The sequence below is a fragment of the Gobius niger genome (assembly GCF_951799975.1).
Source record: "Gobius niger genome assembly, chromosome: 3".
In the NCBI taxonomy this organism is placed as follows: Eukaryota; Metazoa; Chordata; class Actinopteri; order Gobiiformes; family Gobiidae; genus Gobius; species Gobius niger.
The window spans coordinates 28,389,312-28,403,368 of NC_136854.1; the positions used below are offsets into that span (position 1 = coordinate 28,389,312).

Sequence of the window (14,057 nt, forward strand, 5' to 3'; positions counted from 1 at the left end):
TTAATATGACTGTTAAAATTCAGGTCTGAGTCCATAATTCCCTCGAGATTTCTATCTTGATTTTTAGGTTCTAGTGAAAGAGCTTCGAGATGACCAATGACAACCTGTGTTTTTGTGGGCCAAAGACAATTGTCTCAGATAATAATTTAAATCATAATGAAAAAAGAAAATACCAAAATGACCCAGATCCAAAGTTTACACCAGTTCTGTGTATGGCCCCCTTCAGCGTTATCATCAGTAAAACCAAATATAAAATAAAAACAACACCAGGTCCCAAACTACACCTCTTTGTAAAGAATTTTAAAGCAGTCTGGCTGGCCAAGCTGCTGAGGACTGTGTTTGGGCAGGACTCCTTTTAAAGGTCCTATATCGTGCAAAATCGACTTTTTGGAGCTTTTAGCCATGTTGTTATGCTATTTCCTTATCAAAAACACCCCCAGAGTGGTTTGTGGCTTCATTCACGCAGCTCTCAGTAATCCTCCTGAATCCTGCTCTCTGAGCAGCTGCTCCTCCCTCTCCTGGTGAACGACTGAGTGTTCAGTTGTGTCGTAACAGCGGAACGGAAGTGCTCGACGTCTGTAAAGTAATGTCTTACAGCGTGATTTTAATTTGTAAAATAGCTTTTTCATTATTTCTGTCGTAAGAGAGAAACAAAGAGAAACATAAATAAACAAATAAATAATTAAAAAAATAAAAAGGATGTGCCTGAGGTGCTTCCAGGTCAGCTGAGGCCAAAACAAACAAACACGTCTGAACAGATCAGTCATGTTTGCGCTGCAGCTGAAGATGGAGCTCGTTGTCATCTTTTCTGGACACACATGTTCTTTATTCTTACCTAACGATAATCTGTGACTGTCACTGATGGATGTTTGGTGAACCTTCGCCAGAATCAAAGTGGATTAACTTTTATAACCAACGCGAGTCCCACAATGTAAACAGCGATGGAGCAGAGGGTGAGTCAGTTCAAACGCGTGTTAGCTTGTGTGTTAGCATATTAGCATGTGTGTTAGCCATTTGTTTGTTTGTTTGTTTGTTTGTTTGTATACTTTATTTGTCCTCTGCATTTAACCCATCCTTCGATGCCACTGGGGCGACCCGTAAGGAGCAGTGGTCGACGGCCGTGCCGCGCCCGGGGACCCATCTCCATGATGTGGAGCCAGGCTGATGGTCAGAATCACCTGGCTGGAGGATTCACCTATTGCACATGTTTTTAGTGGTAGGGGAAACCGGAGTACCCGGAGGAAACCTACGCAGACACGGGGAGAACATGCAAACTCCACACAGAAAGGCCCCGTCCTGGTGGGAATCGAACCCGGGACCTTCTAGCTGTGAAGCGGAGGCGCTAACCGCTGCGCTACCGTGCCGCCCGAAGCTGTGTTGCAGATGTCAACTCCGTATAACTGCATTGTGAAGTATCTTCACTTGTTGCTGTTTATTTATATTACGTTAAAGTATGTGCGGAGAGAGGGGGCGGAGTTAACTGAATCGAAGCGTTGTGTCTTCCGGGTTAGAAAAATACCTCCAGAAAACACTTATATTTATCACAAAAATGAGTGCTCAATAGTGGTAGAGGTACAATATATCATATAAATGCATATACTTAACTTTGGAATGGCTAAAATAGCATGATATAGATCCTTTAAAGTCTTAATTGTCATAAATTTAAAGAGTCTACTTTACATAACTTCTTTGCACAACCACATGCAATAATCTCTATATTCAAAGACACTTCATCAATCACCTGCACTGAGTATAAACTTTTTGACACGTTTTATATTCTGAACACATTTTTTGTTTATTACTATTTATATTCCTTGACTCCATCTTAAGGTAACTCAATCAGAATAAATGTACTGTTTAGACAGATACATGTTCAGGCCGATCAATTTCACTTCAAACATGAACAGGTAAAAGGAATGATACAATAGCATAAAAATCTGTTTATGCTGCAGGCACAACAGATTATGTTACCTCAGCAGTAATCCCTGAGCTAACCTGCTCATTGCTGTAGTTTTCCGCAAGCAGTTTTAACTCCCTCAAAATGAGTGTTGCATTTTAGAGAATATAACATATTCAAAGGACAAACCACAACCGGCCAAAACACCAACTTTGGGATGCAACTGCAAGATCTTTATTGAATGTTAGTTTAGGAACTTCACTCGATCTGATCCACGTCCACGTCCACCGTCTTGCTGCTTTCCACCACTCTTCCGTCCACAACAGTCTCCACAACAGTTATGACCTTGGTAACCACTGAATGCAAAAGGAAAGGCCAAACATGAGTCTTTTTATTTAGTAAAATATGAACACATAGCTATGTAATTCTAAGTAGACCAGAGAAAAAAACTGGCCAACTACCAAGGAAACGGGCCTGCTTAGAGTTAACAAACTAACGTTCCCAAAATGACTGCATTTCTATTATTTCCATAACAAAAGATACACAGTATGAATGTGTAAGTAGACCAAATGGAGCTCAAACCCAGCTCTGATTCTGATAATTAATTAACTATTGAACACCATTGACTAAACAGGGAACAAACTTTTAATTGATCATGATTTGGGCATAATATGAAAACAATGCTTACCTTGTTTGGAGCTAGTGATGAGAAAGAGCAAAGAAAAGACAGGAGAAGATTAGTCAAATGCTTTTTGGTCTAACCTGTTTACATTTTCCCAAAAGTGTCTCTCACCTCTCATCCTCTCCGTCCAGCAGCCTCCTGTACTCTGCGATCTCCAGCTCCAGCCGGGTCTTGAGGTCCAGCAGCATGTCATATTCTTGTTTGTTGGAGGTGATGTTTGCATGGAGCTGGGCGAGCTGAGCCTCCAAAGAAGTCACTGCTTGCTGGAGTGAGGCCAACTGAGCCGCGTAACGGGCCTGTGTCTCCGCCAGCGTGTTCTCCAAAGATGCTTTCTGCACGCACAAAGTAAGGGTGTACTGTAGCTATTGATGGTGAAGACACACTTTGCTTTAGAGCACATTAATAACAGTCTTCATACCAAGTGTCTTGTTTGGAAAATAGGTTGAGACCCTATTTGTCAACTGCAATGAAGTTATTCTTACTTCTACATTTATTTACTTATTGGTTTATTTGGTAGGGGCAGTACAACGCACATGGAAACACGCCATGCACCTTTAATGAATGTGCTTTGAGGGCACAGTAAAAATCAGACTACGATCTTTGGCTCATTTCTGTTCAGCAAACTTTTATCCATTATTCTTTTGAAATAAGACAATAATAATAATAATAATAATAATAATAATAATAATAATAATAATAATAATAATAATAATAATAATAATAATAATAATAATAATAATAATAATGATAATAATAATGCATCGGTTTTAAATAGCGCTTTTCTGGACACTCGAAGACGCTTTACATTGCACTATTCATTCATTCCATACTTGGAATTCCATACTTGGAGGTAAGCTACTATTGTAGCCACAGCTGCCCTGGGGTAGACTGACGGAAGCAAGGCAACCAGTCTGCGCCATCGGCCCCTCCGACCACCACCAACCACTCACTCCCTCACTACATTCGCTAGGCTTCCTGGTGTTACTAAAAGGTCTCCCATCCAAGTACCGACCAGGCCCTTCCCAGCTTCCAAGGTCTGACGGGATTGGGCAGAGCAAAGGCGGTATGGCCCCGCCAATAACTATTACTAAATGCTAGCAGTGCATTCAAAGAATAGGTTTTGTGATTGTGCAGTTCCACAAAATCCTCTACTGTTCTTAATATACAGGTGAAACTCGGAAAATTAGAATATTGTGGAAAAGTATCTTTCTCCTGAAATGTGTTTGCCTTGTCCTTGCAGAAGGGGACTTGCTGCTGACTTACCATGCTGATGTGCGACTGCAGTTCAATCTGGAGCCTCTGGAGGGTGCTCTTCAGGTCTTTGATTTCTGTGCGGGTAACAGAAAGTGTCTCTGTTTGTGTGATCACTTCCTGCTCCACTGCAGCAATCTGGAAAGTAAACATCCACACAATGTTACAGTAGTTGAAATACACTTATTATGATATTGCTCATATGTGGCTGTGAGTCTCACCTTGCCCTGGTACCAAGACTCGAGTTCTTTGCGGTTTTTGGCGATGACCCCCTCGTAGTGTTCACGGATTTCAGACATAGCGCCGTTTAGGTCAGCGGATGGAGTGGCGTCAACTGTGACATGGACGTCTGATCCGGCATTGGCCCTCAGCAGAATCAGCTCCTGCAAGAGTCAATCACAGCAATATTTGGTCAATAATAGCATTATTGGTGCTTGTGTGTTATGCTGCCTGCCTATTTAAACTATGATGCACTTTGCATTCATATTCAATCCAGCAATATTTTTACACTTACCCATTCTGTCTGTTTTTTAAAACTTAAAACTTAATTTGAGAGTTTTGTGTGTATAAGACCTTTCCGGGGGTGGCCTTTGCCCCGCTAACTGCTATCTAGGCGCTGCCCTGTATGAAGAGTGTTAATCATACCACCATCTGAACTTAATGTATTATAACTGTATTGTAATTCAAGTTTGACAAAAGGAGGTGAGGTCAGTGTAGTAATGTGATGTGTGGCAGACCTGCTTTTGCTTGCTTTGCCTTACCTCATCTGTCAACAATGAATGGTGCTCTCCTCTGAATGGATGTGTTTCATTCATCTTCAGCGCTTGCAGTATGTATGCTCAGGGTGTTGCGCTTCAGTGTGTGTAGTGACAAATGTAAACTCATTAGTCGTCATAAACCTCACCTCCTCGTGGTTCCTCTTGAGCATGATCAGCTCATCCTTCAGTCCCTCGTACTGACTCTCCAGATCCATCCTGGCCAGGTTCATCTCATCGATGACCCTCTTCAGCCCAGCAATGTCCGCCTCCACTGCCAGACGCATGGCCAGCTCGTTCTCATACCTGTCAATGGCAGGACAGGTCAACAGAGTTTCACTGGGCCATGGAAGGTGTTAGGGAGATGCATGTTTTGGGGCACTTAAAGTAAAGTTTCATTTGTGCACTGACGCAGAAAGATACTCACTTCATTTTGAAGTCATCAGCTGCCAGTTTAGCATTGTCGATGTCCAGGACGATTTTGGCATTGATCCTGGAGGCCACACGGATCTAGACAGAAAAAGATCAATTATGAAACTACAGAGTGTTCCTTGACACATATTTGGGAACTTGCTGCAACAGTAAGTGTGTCAAGTGATTTTCACTGTGATTTTTTTCCCCCATCCATCAGACACCTTCAACCAAGCCAATTTGAAACCAAAAGCAAAATTGATCATTCATTCATCAAAAGTCATTTTGACCTACATATCAGTGTCTTTGTCATACTGTGTCTCTGGGTCTTACCTTGTCCTTCAGGTCTTCGATGGTGGCAAAGTAGTGGGTGTAGTCGTGGGTGATGACAGTGCGGCTCTGGTACCAGTCCCTGATCAACTTCTCCAGGCGGTCATTCTCCTTCTCCAGGGTTCTCACTTTCTCCAGGTAGGAGGCAAGACGGTCATTCAGGTTCTGCATGGTGGCCTTCTCGTTGGCCCCAACATGGAGGTCCAGGCCATCAGTCAAGTCAAAGCCTCTTGAAGAGTAGCCCCCACCAGAGGAGTAGTTCAGCTGGGCTGAGGAGATGCGGGTGGCTCTGCCTCCGGCTCCTCCATAGACGCTGGAGGCCTTGTTGTATCTCAGAGACATATTGGAGGTTGTTTGCTGTGGACCAGGTAGGATGACTGGAGTGGATCTGCAGTTGAAAGAGTCCCCTAGTTTCCTTGGTTATATAGCAGACTTGCACAGTGGAAGTGGGAGTGGCCAGAGTTTGTTGAAAGAGAAAAATGCCACCGTACTGGATACCCACCTACCCCCTTTGCAATCAGTCCATCAGTAAGGGTGGGTGCGCCTTTGTACAAGTCAGACCTGTGATTTGAGATGCTGTGATTAGCTAATGACAGGGCGTGCAACAAACACTCACCCGGTCACTTTTTTTCAAATCTCCCTTATCTCTTCAGGTATTTTCATTCCATAGTATTGAGTTTTTGCTCAGTAGATTTTCTTATTACTATGCTAATTAGGACAGAAATGGCATGCGGCAGTGACAATTCCACCAAGATGAAACTTTGGGTCAGGGGTGAGCCCAGGCATCTCTGCCACTAAGCTGGGTATTTTTGACACCAGCCTGCAAGTAGCTTCTCGCCTTCATTCTGCTCCCTCCCTGAGAAATCACTTGCATGTGTCCAAATTAAAGCACATTTCAACACATGTTAGGCTTAACTACTGAGCTCATCTGAGGATAATAAGATGTTGCTTTGAGCAAAATGTACAATGCCTCTTCAAGCCATTCATTAATTCGGCTGTGATGCAACTCAAACACCTGTCAGGGACGCTACAGGAAATATTTTTCATAAAGGTCATGAAAGATTTGCAGGAAGAGATGTTTTTCATTCTTGAGCTTGTTTGAATTGCTCATGTTAAACGTACCGTCTTAAAAATGTCGACTACACTACTGTTAGCTTAACAGTTGACAAAAGGGAGACCCAATGCAAGCTACTTGTAGTGCTTCAGAGGATCAGCAGTTATTTTATATAGCAAAGGATGTATTGTCTTCCAAGAATGGACAATCAAGACCAACGGATGTTGGGATGAAGCATATATATATTAAAATGCAACTTATTTAATTGAAACAAAATAAATGTTAAGTGAAAATTCAAACAAATTTATAACAATGAATTATGAAATCATTATGTAAAATAAATCAAAATCTATCACAATAAAGCCTGTTGATTTTACTGCTGACAATACTGTAACATCTCGATGGACTCGTGCTTTCTCAGTGCAACTGATACTTATCTAAAACCTTGCATTTACATGTGCTTATCTCTATAGTGCAGCCAAACTTGTTTTTCGAGTATTGCCCCATTTATTTATCTGCACAATGGGAAACACAACTGTGGCTTTACTTCACTGGAAACACAACTCACCTTTATAGGGCTATAAACTACAACTAAGTCATTAGTTTGGATGTGGAGGTTACAGTAGTAGTGGTTCATAGCAATGTCCTAGACAAACATGCCTGAGCTGCCTGTGTCACTTCACGGGGCCTTCAGCCATGTATAGAGATAAGAAAGGTGTGGCACAGACACAGATGATGGATCCTTGATCATATCTCAAACACTGTCAATCAAACTCTTTAAATTTACCACGTACGGTATAAAAACAGGAAAATCATTTTGTGCCATCTATGTATGTGTGACAAAAATGATTTAGTGAGGATTCCTCACAGCTACGTTGGTTATTGGTTAGAGGTTAAAGCTATCTGTTTGTCTGAATGTGTGTTTTGACAGTGCTGTTAGATGCAATTTGTTTTCTGACTGTATTTCGTCTAACAAAATTGTTGTTGAACACTCAAGTTAATTAATGGGAAGTTATTTTTCTTGGACATTTTTATAAGAGTCATCTTATTGGTACCAATAATCGTCAATAATCATGTTATACTAAACTAGTTAATAGTGATTGCAGTGGTAGTGATTATACTAACTACAGATTTATTTTTAGAATGTAATTAATTTATGCAAACTTTACAATCAATATAATTTGTTTTTACATCTATATTTCACATATTTTACAGTACAACGTCACCCACAACAGAAAGTCAGACACAGAAAGCATGTGATTTATCACAATTTAGCAAACCACAAAAAAGCTAAAAATATTTAATCCCTTTCTTCCTCCAAGGCCCAGGTTGACGCCTCAGGTCAAACCGCCCAGGATCAGTGAAACATGATCGATGAGATAAGTTCATAAATGGTCTGTCTCAGTTTCTTTCAGGCCTGTTCAACACGTATCTGACTCTAATTCATGTCAAAGCTTAACCCCAAAGACAAAAATGTTGCCTGACTCGCTCTTCATTCATTTGACACCCTCCAGTTCTGAGACATGTCCCAATGTGAGAGAGCCTTTCACGGCTTTAACACCTTTATTTACTCTGTACTGGGAGAGCTGTCCTGTCAGTGAGTTATTATCTGAGTGCATTGTGCTGTCCATACATTAAAGATGCATGTAGCAACATGTAGAAGTGGTTTATGATCTTTGTATGTACAAAGCAACAATGTTATGTTACAGCTGTAATTAATAGTAATAAAAGTACATTTCATCTTCCTCTTTTCTCAACAGTGACTCATCTGACTGGCATGGATTTTCAAAAGGTCAATAAAAGGCTTCGGACAACATGACCTTGCTACTGCAGTTTTTGCCTCTATTCCAGTCTCCCCAAAACATGTGTGAAACATCTTCAATTAGAAAAAAATAAATAACTGAGATTAAATTACATTTTTTTTGCATGTATATATACTTTTAAATACAAGTTGACAAATAGATTTTGTAATTTCCATAAAAAATGGTTCTGCATCAGTTACAGTAAAATGAATTCTCAAATCTTTCCTTTCAATTAATTCAAAAGAAGAGTTAAAAACCCAACAAAAGGCAATATTCTAATACCTTAAGGTGTAAGGTATTTTAACTGGAACAAGGAGGATGTACCAGTTCATACTTCAGGAAGGCGATGCCGATGTTCCCCTCCACTGAAAATCAAATCAAATTCACTTTATTTATCCATTAGGAACTTCATTTGCAGAGGAAGTGCCAGTACAGGCCCAATAAAAACAGTACCTCCACAGTCACACAACACAATCAACATGTGCTATAATAATAAACAATACAGTGGGCCTGTGATAGACCATGGTCCACACAGTCGTTCATTCAGCAGGCGGATGGAGGTGGGGAGGAAAGTGGAGGTCGCCCTCTTTGTCCCCGGATGGAGGGACCTCTCTTCTCTAAGTTTAGGAATCAGTTACTTTCGTTTAATGCGAGTAGCCCTCAATGACAAAGATGATTGTGCCTTTCAGGGAGTCTCTTCAGTATTTCTTGTTTGTCCTTGTTAGTTCAAGCAGAATAGATCTTGGTCATCCAGTAGTCATTTCAAAATCTGATGTCCTTTCAAATTCAAAATGTTTTGGTTCTATCAAAAAGAGGAAGGGAGAAGCCCTTCCTGGATCTCCTCCAGTGTGATTAAAAAACAGAGGTGCTCTTTGGAGCAGCAAGAAAGGCATTCAAAAAACAGAGAAACCAAGGCACTCTCTGGTGAAGTTAAAATGCCTTTACAGTTTCTTTATGGCATGTCCAAATGAACAAACCTATAGCCCCTGAAACACGTTGGGGGAATGTTTGTCCATTTTCTCTATTTTTTGAAAAATAATGGTTCTATTCTAAGATGCTCTAGAAAAAGTTTCTTTACCTTTGACATCAATCACAATGTAATTTTTTTCTAAATTTTTATCCATGTAATCCAGTTTAGTTAAGCTGTTCAAAGAAGCTTGGTATTCACCAAGACGTTCTGCAATGGTTGATGTTATTTAGCCATCCTGTTTGATTTAGCTTTTATTTCATCTACTGGGAAAACTGGAGGCTTGTTTTCAGGTCCTGAATGTATTTAGTCACACTTTGAACATCTTTAAATAAATTGTCCATACAAACATACAGAGAGTCCACAATCACTTGAACACATGATTGGAAACTATTCTCTTGTTGATCAAGAAGTTTGTTTTAAAATGCCTTTTGCTGTTCAAGCATCTTCTGGAGCATAGGCAATATGCAGCATAGCCTTTACTTTCACGGGGGTTGCTGCTCCAGGATCAATTGTTTTAGGTTTTCTGTTTTTTATAGGTTTTCTGCAGTGAAAACCTTCCAAACAATTGATCCTATAGAGACCAATGTGACGGAAAGTAAAGGTGCCAAGCTGCCCACTCTATAGCTGCTGGGTCACTATAAGATCAAATACACACTAATAAAAACGTTTTGGGGTTTTATCCCTTTTTTTCCACATAAAAGGTTGCACAATGCACCTTTACATAAGTGATGGAAAAGTTAAACACTCATTTCACCAACTAATTGGACAAGACACATGGATGTTTTCTTGAAATGAGACATTTTATCCTGCATTTGTTTTTGCCTGTGTGTCCGTCCTCTTTCACTTTTCAACATTTTGCCATGTTATGGACCACAAACATAAATATATTAAATTGAAATTTTACATGAAAGACACTTTATGTGACACACAATCGTGAAGTGAATTGAATAAATAACATAAAAGTGGGGGTTTCCTTTAGTGCAACCAATTGCCTTGAGAAGTTGCCTGATGATTTCTGAAGGATCACATGTTGACCTTATCACTAAATAGAGTCTAGAAAGATGTAAAAACAGTGGTTCACAGGCACTCTCCATCTATCTAACTGAGCTTGTGCTGTTTTGCAAAGAGGAATGGGAAAATATAAATCTAGTCTCAAGATGTGCAGGACTGGTAGAGGCATGCCCCAAAAGACTTGCAGCTGTAATTGCAGCAAAAGGCGGTTTCACAAAGTATTAACTCAGGGGGGTAGAGATACTTTTGCAAACCCCACTTTTTTTAGTTTTTATTTATAGAAAAAGTTCCAAATCATGTATCAATTTCATTTCACTTCACAACTGTGCGTCACTTAGTGTGTGTCTTTTACATAACATTTCAATTAAATATATTTATGATCTATAGCATGGCAAAATGTTGAAAAGTTAAAGGGGGGCGGATACTTACGCAACCCACTGTAATAATAGATACTTTCTCCCAAAATGTTTATTACAGTTTTTCTTCTTTCTTACCTACCAAATGCAGAATGAACACACCCCAGCACAACCGCATGTGGTATGTATTTGCCCCGTATTATGCAATACAAAGCAACTGAACTGGCCAATCACAGCCCAGCGTCAGACCTCACCCCTTTGTGAGCTCCTCAAGATTCACAGCTGAAAAAAAAAACCCTCACCTCTCACATAGCTTCTCATACAAACCGACAGTATTTAGTACTTAAGAAAGTGCCATGAAACCTTTTGGGGGTAATGACTTAAACATTTGTAGGAGGCACATTTGTACATGAAAAATATGTTATTATAGGTTTATTTCCATCTGTAGAGCCTTTTGTAGGTTAATGGTACAGAGAAACAAATAGAGCAACCAGGACAGATGCAAAGACAAAATAATAAATACATAATACATCAGGATGAGAGCCGACTATTGAACATCAAAACAAGTGAACAGTGACAACGATGTTTTCAGAGCTCATCTAAACTGCATCACACATACACATCTTTGCAAGACATCCGGGGTCCGTGTGTGAGTTAACGTGAATACAATATTACAAACGTCTCATTGTAAAATATGAGCCACCTTTCTGAAGCCACAAATGGTTCTTAAAGGTAACAAAACTAACAATTCCTCGCTCACTGTGGGATGCGCTTTAAAAAGGTGAGGTTCAAAATGACATAAACTTGTATGGAAGAATATCAATTGCCTGAAGGAAGTTCACACTCCAGTCTTTGCTTGAGTTTCTCCTCGTAAAAAGTCACAGAATGAAGACAGCAGTAGGCTTCTTTGGGTGTGGTCTGTGATACTCAGTGCTGTCAGACGCGTGTGCCTGTTATTTCACAGTTTCACTAGATGGGGCACTTGCACCGCATTACTGTTCAACACATAGGCCGGTTCAGAAGCAAGAAGAAAGGTGTGGCATGGAAGATCAGAGACACAGAACAACTCTGCATGCTACAGAGTTGTTAAAAGTTAAACTTGAAATCACGCCACTTGATCGTGAAATAGTTTGCCGTTTTAAGCTCAAGGGAAATCATGTGGTAGCTTGCCTGCACATTAACACACACACATAACAAAACACAAATAATTCATAGAAAAAGAGAAGCAAGAGACTTAGAACAGGCAAACAAGTTATGCATAAGAGTACAGCAGCTGAATTAGGAAGGGCCTCAAATGGTCATGTTTTAAGTTTCACCTTCATCCCTATAGCAGTGGTTCTCAGCTGTTTTTCTACAGTCTATGTTTTGGACCCACCATCACCCTGGGATGACAAGCTGCGACTGAAATACAACTTATACTTAAAATATCGTCTTTTCCTCCAAAATGTTGTTGGATAAGCATTAAATAAGTCAAAAAGGTTGAAATTACGATCAAAACAACCCAATAACAGTCATTTTAACAGACTCAAGTAGTGATTATGTTCAAAAATATTAAAGTAAATGTTTTCTGGGAAAGGCTAGTGAACCACTGAAAACCTTTCCACGACCCACCAGTTGAGAACCTGTGCCCTTTTGGCCCACAGCATGTGTTTTGACCCGAGCTTTGAGTGTGCTTGACTTTCACCTGACACAATATTGATTTTATTAGCCTGTGACTAATTATTGAGTGAAAACTTTAAGGCGGGTGTGTTGATATAACCTGCTGCTGCTAGTGGAGATCTAGGAAAGTATTAACATATTGATGTACAGCTGGTGTGTATCATAGGTGTACAGTATGGTGATGGTATGTTTCGATTTGTCCACACATGTGCAGGGTGCAGCAGAGGTAGCCGCAGATGGCACAGGCTGTTGTGGAGGGGCGTGGCACGCTCAAATGAGCCTCACAGCCACAGCACTGAGTCACACTTAGCAACCGCACACACAGCCAGCGCACACCCTGTAATCAGCTATTTATCATGATATACCACAGTGCAGTTGCAGTGTATATTTTCTTTAGGAGAGCTTGAAGCATCAGTGCTTGTTGGCTCTCAGTCTTCCAGGAATTATCCATCATGGTAGAGATGTCGAGAAATCATAAGCAATATAGAAATGCGTAATTATTAATATTTCTGCCATTGTGTGTAACTGATGCAGGGTCATTTTCTTCTGTAGTTCCTGGAGATGAACTGTACCATATAGACCGACATTTTGCATATTATAAGTACAGTATCAGCTTGCCCTGAGGAAGGCCTAGAGCCGAAACGCGTTGGCAATTTTATCTCATCTAGCCATGTTTAAATAGAGGCTTTTTATTATCTCTACTTTTGGAGTTCCTCAGTTTGCTTGATTTTCTTTTTTGCTGAAACAGATCCCTGCACTGAAGAGCACCCAAAAGACCAAGTTTAAACTGATATACATCCAAGTAGCACTCCAGCCTCCCAATTTTTTCAACTACAAATACAGTATGCTGCCTTTACATTAATCTACCTTAGGGTTGGGGCACAACACACTCATGCGCCACCCTGTATGGTTAAACAAAGTTGCAAGAACATCGAAAGGAGAACAGATTTTACTCTTTTTTCCCCCCCAGAGAACAGAACCCACAATCTTCTTGCAAAGAGGCAAGAGACTCCACTCCCTACTGTTGATTCCCTTTTCTAAAGTAGTGTATAGAAGGGCTATATGACATGCATGCAAAATCAGAAAACATTTGAACAAGACATGTGAACTAGAGACAGCATTCATTCCCAGAGTTGCACAAATGGCCCAGATACGGCCAGAGGCTTTACTCAGGTGAGGAATCTCGATTGCCAAGAAAAGACAATGGATAGTGAGGTAGCGAGAGCCGCTTTTCTGGTTGCCATGCAAACAAATAGCAGTTTATTATTGTTGAATTTTGAGGTGGACTCCCTCATCCTTCCTCCTGAATGGCCTCATACTTTTCATTATTCTCAGATCTTTGTTTTGTCTGCAATTAAAATGCATGAACGGACTCCATTTACAAATAACATAAAAGCCTTTAGAAGAAACCTTTTATTCAACGTACTGCTGGATAAATGTTTTTGCCTCTGTGCGACTTGTTCAACTCAGCCTGTCAATCTTTACAACTGTTTCGCCTGCAGCTGTTCGGTTATAAGGCATCAGAAGCCAACAATGCACAACTTAAGTATTCATGCAGTACATCAGTATCTGTCAAAGGTGTCAAAAGAAGTCAGGTGCGCCAAAAGAAGATATCTTGCATATTATTATTGAGTGAGATTCAGTTTAAATGAACAGAGAAAAGGCCTTATCTTTGTGTTTCAGTGGTGCCAGTCGGTGTGCGATGTGTGTGGTGTGATGTGAAGGGAGTGGGAGAATCTTATCTGAGTCATGAAGATTATAACTGGCTCCAGATTCACTTGAAGTCAAACAGTCGAAGTTTACTGTGGGTTTAGAGAGAGAGACAGTAGTGGAGGCACTTTTTCATGTTGTTGATTTTAGTAGGTTTTTGTCTGTCTGG

At 40.4% G+C, this 14,057-nt stretch overlaps 1 protein-coding gene across 1 annotated transcript; it reads right to left on the reverse strand.

The window, feature by feature from the left end:
• Positions 1-2,155: 2,155 nt before the first annotated feature.
• On the reverse strand, positions 2,156-5,706 carry LOC306961076 (keratin, type I cytoskeletal 50 kDa-like; the record flags this gene model as incomplete). Its single annotated transcript, XM_079553687.1, has 8 exons — positions 5,330-5,706; positions 5,013-5,095; positions 4,735-4,891; positions 4,052-4,213; positions 3,843-3,968; positions 2,691-2,911; positions 2,586-2,596; positions 2,156-2,253 (listed from the first exon to the last, which is right to left on the reverse strand). The coding sequence occupies exons 1-8, from the start codon at positions 5,666-5,668 to the stop codon at positions 2,156-2,158; spliced, it is 1,197 nt and encodes a 398-aa protein (XP_079409813.1). The 5' UTR covers positions 5,669-5,706.
• Between the last annotated feature and the right edge of the window lie 8,351 nt (positions 5,707-14,057).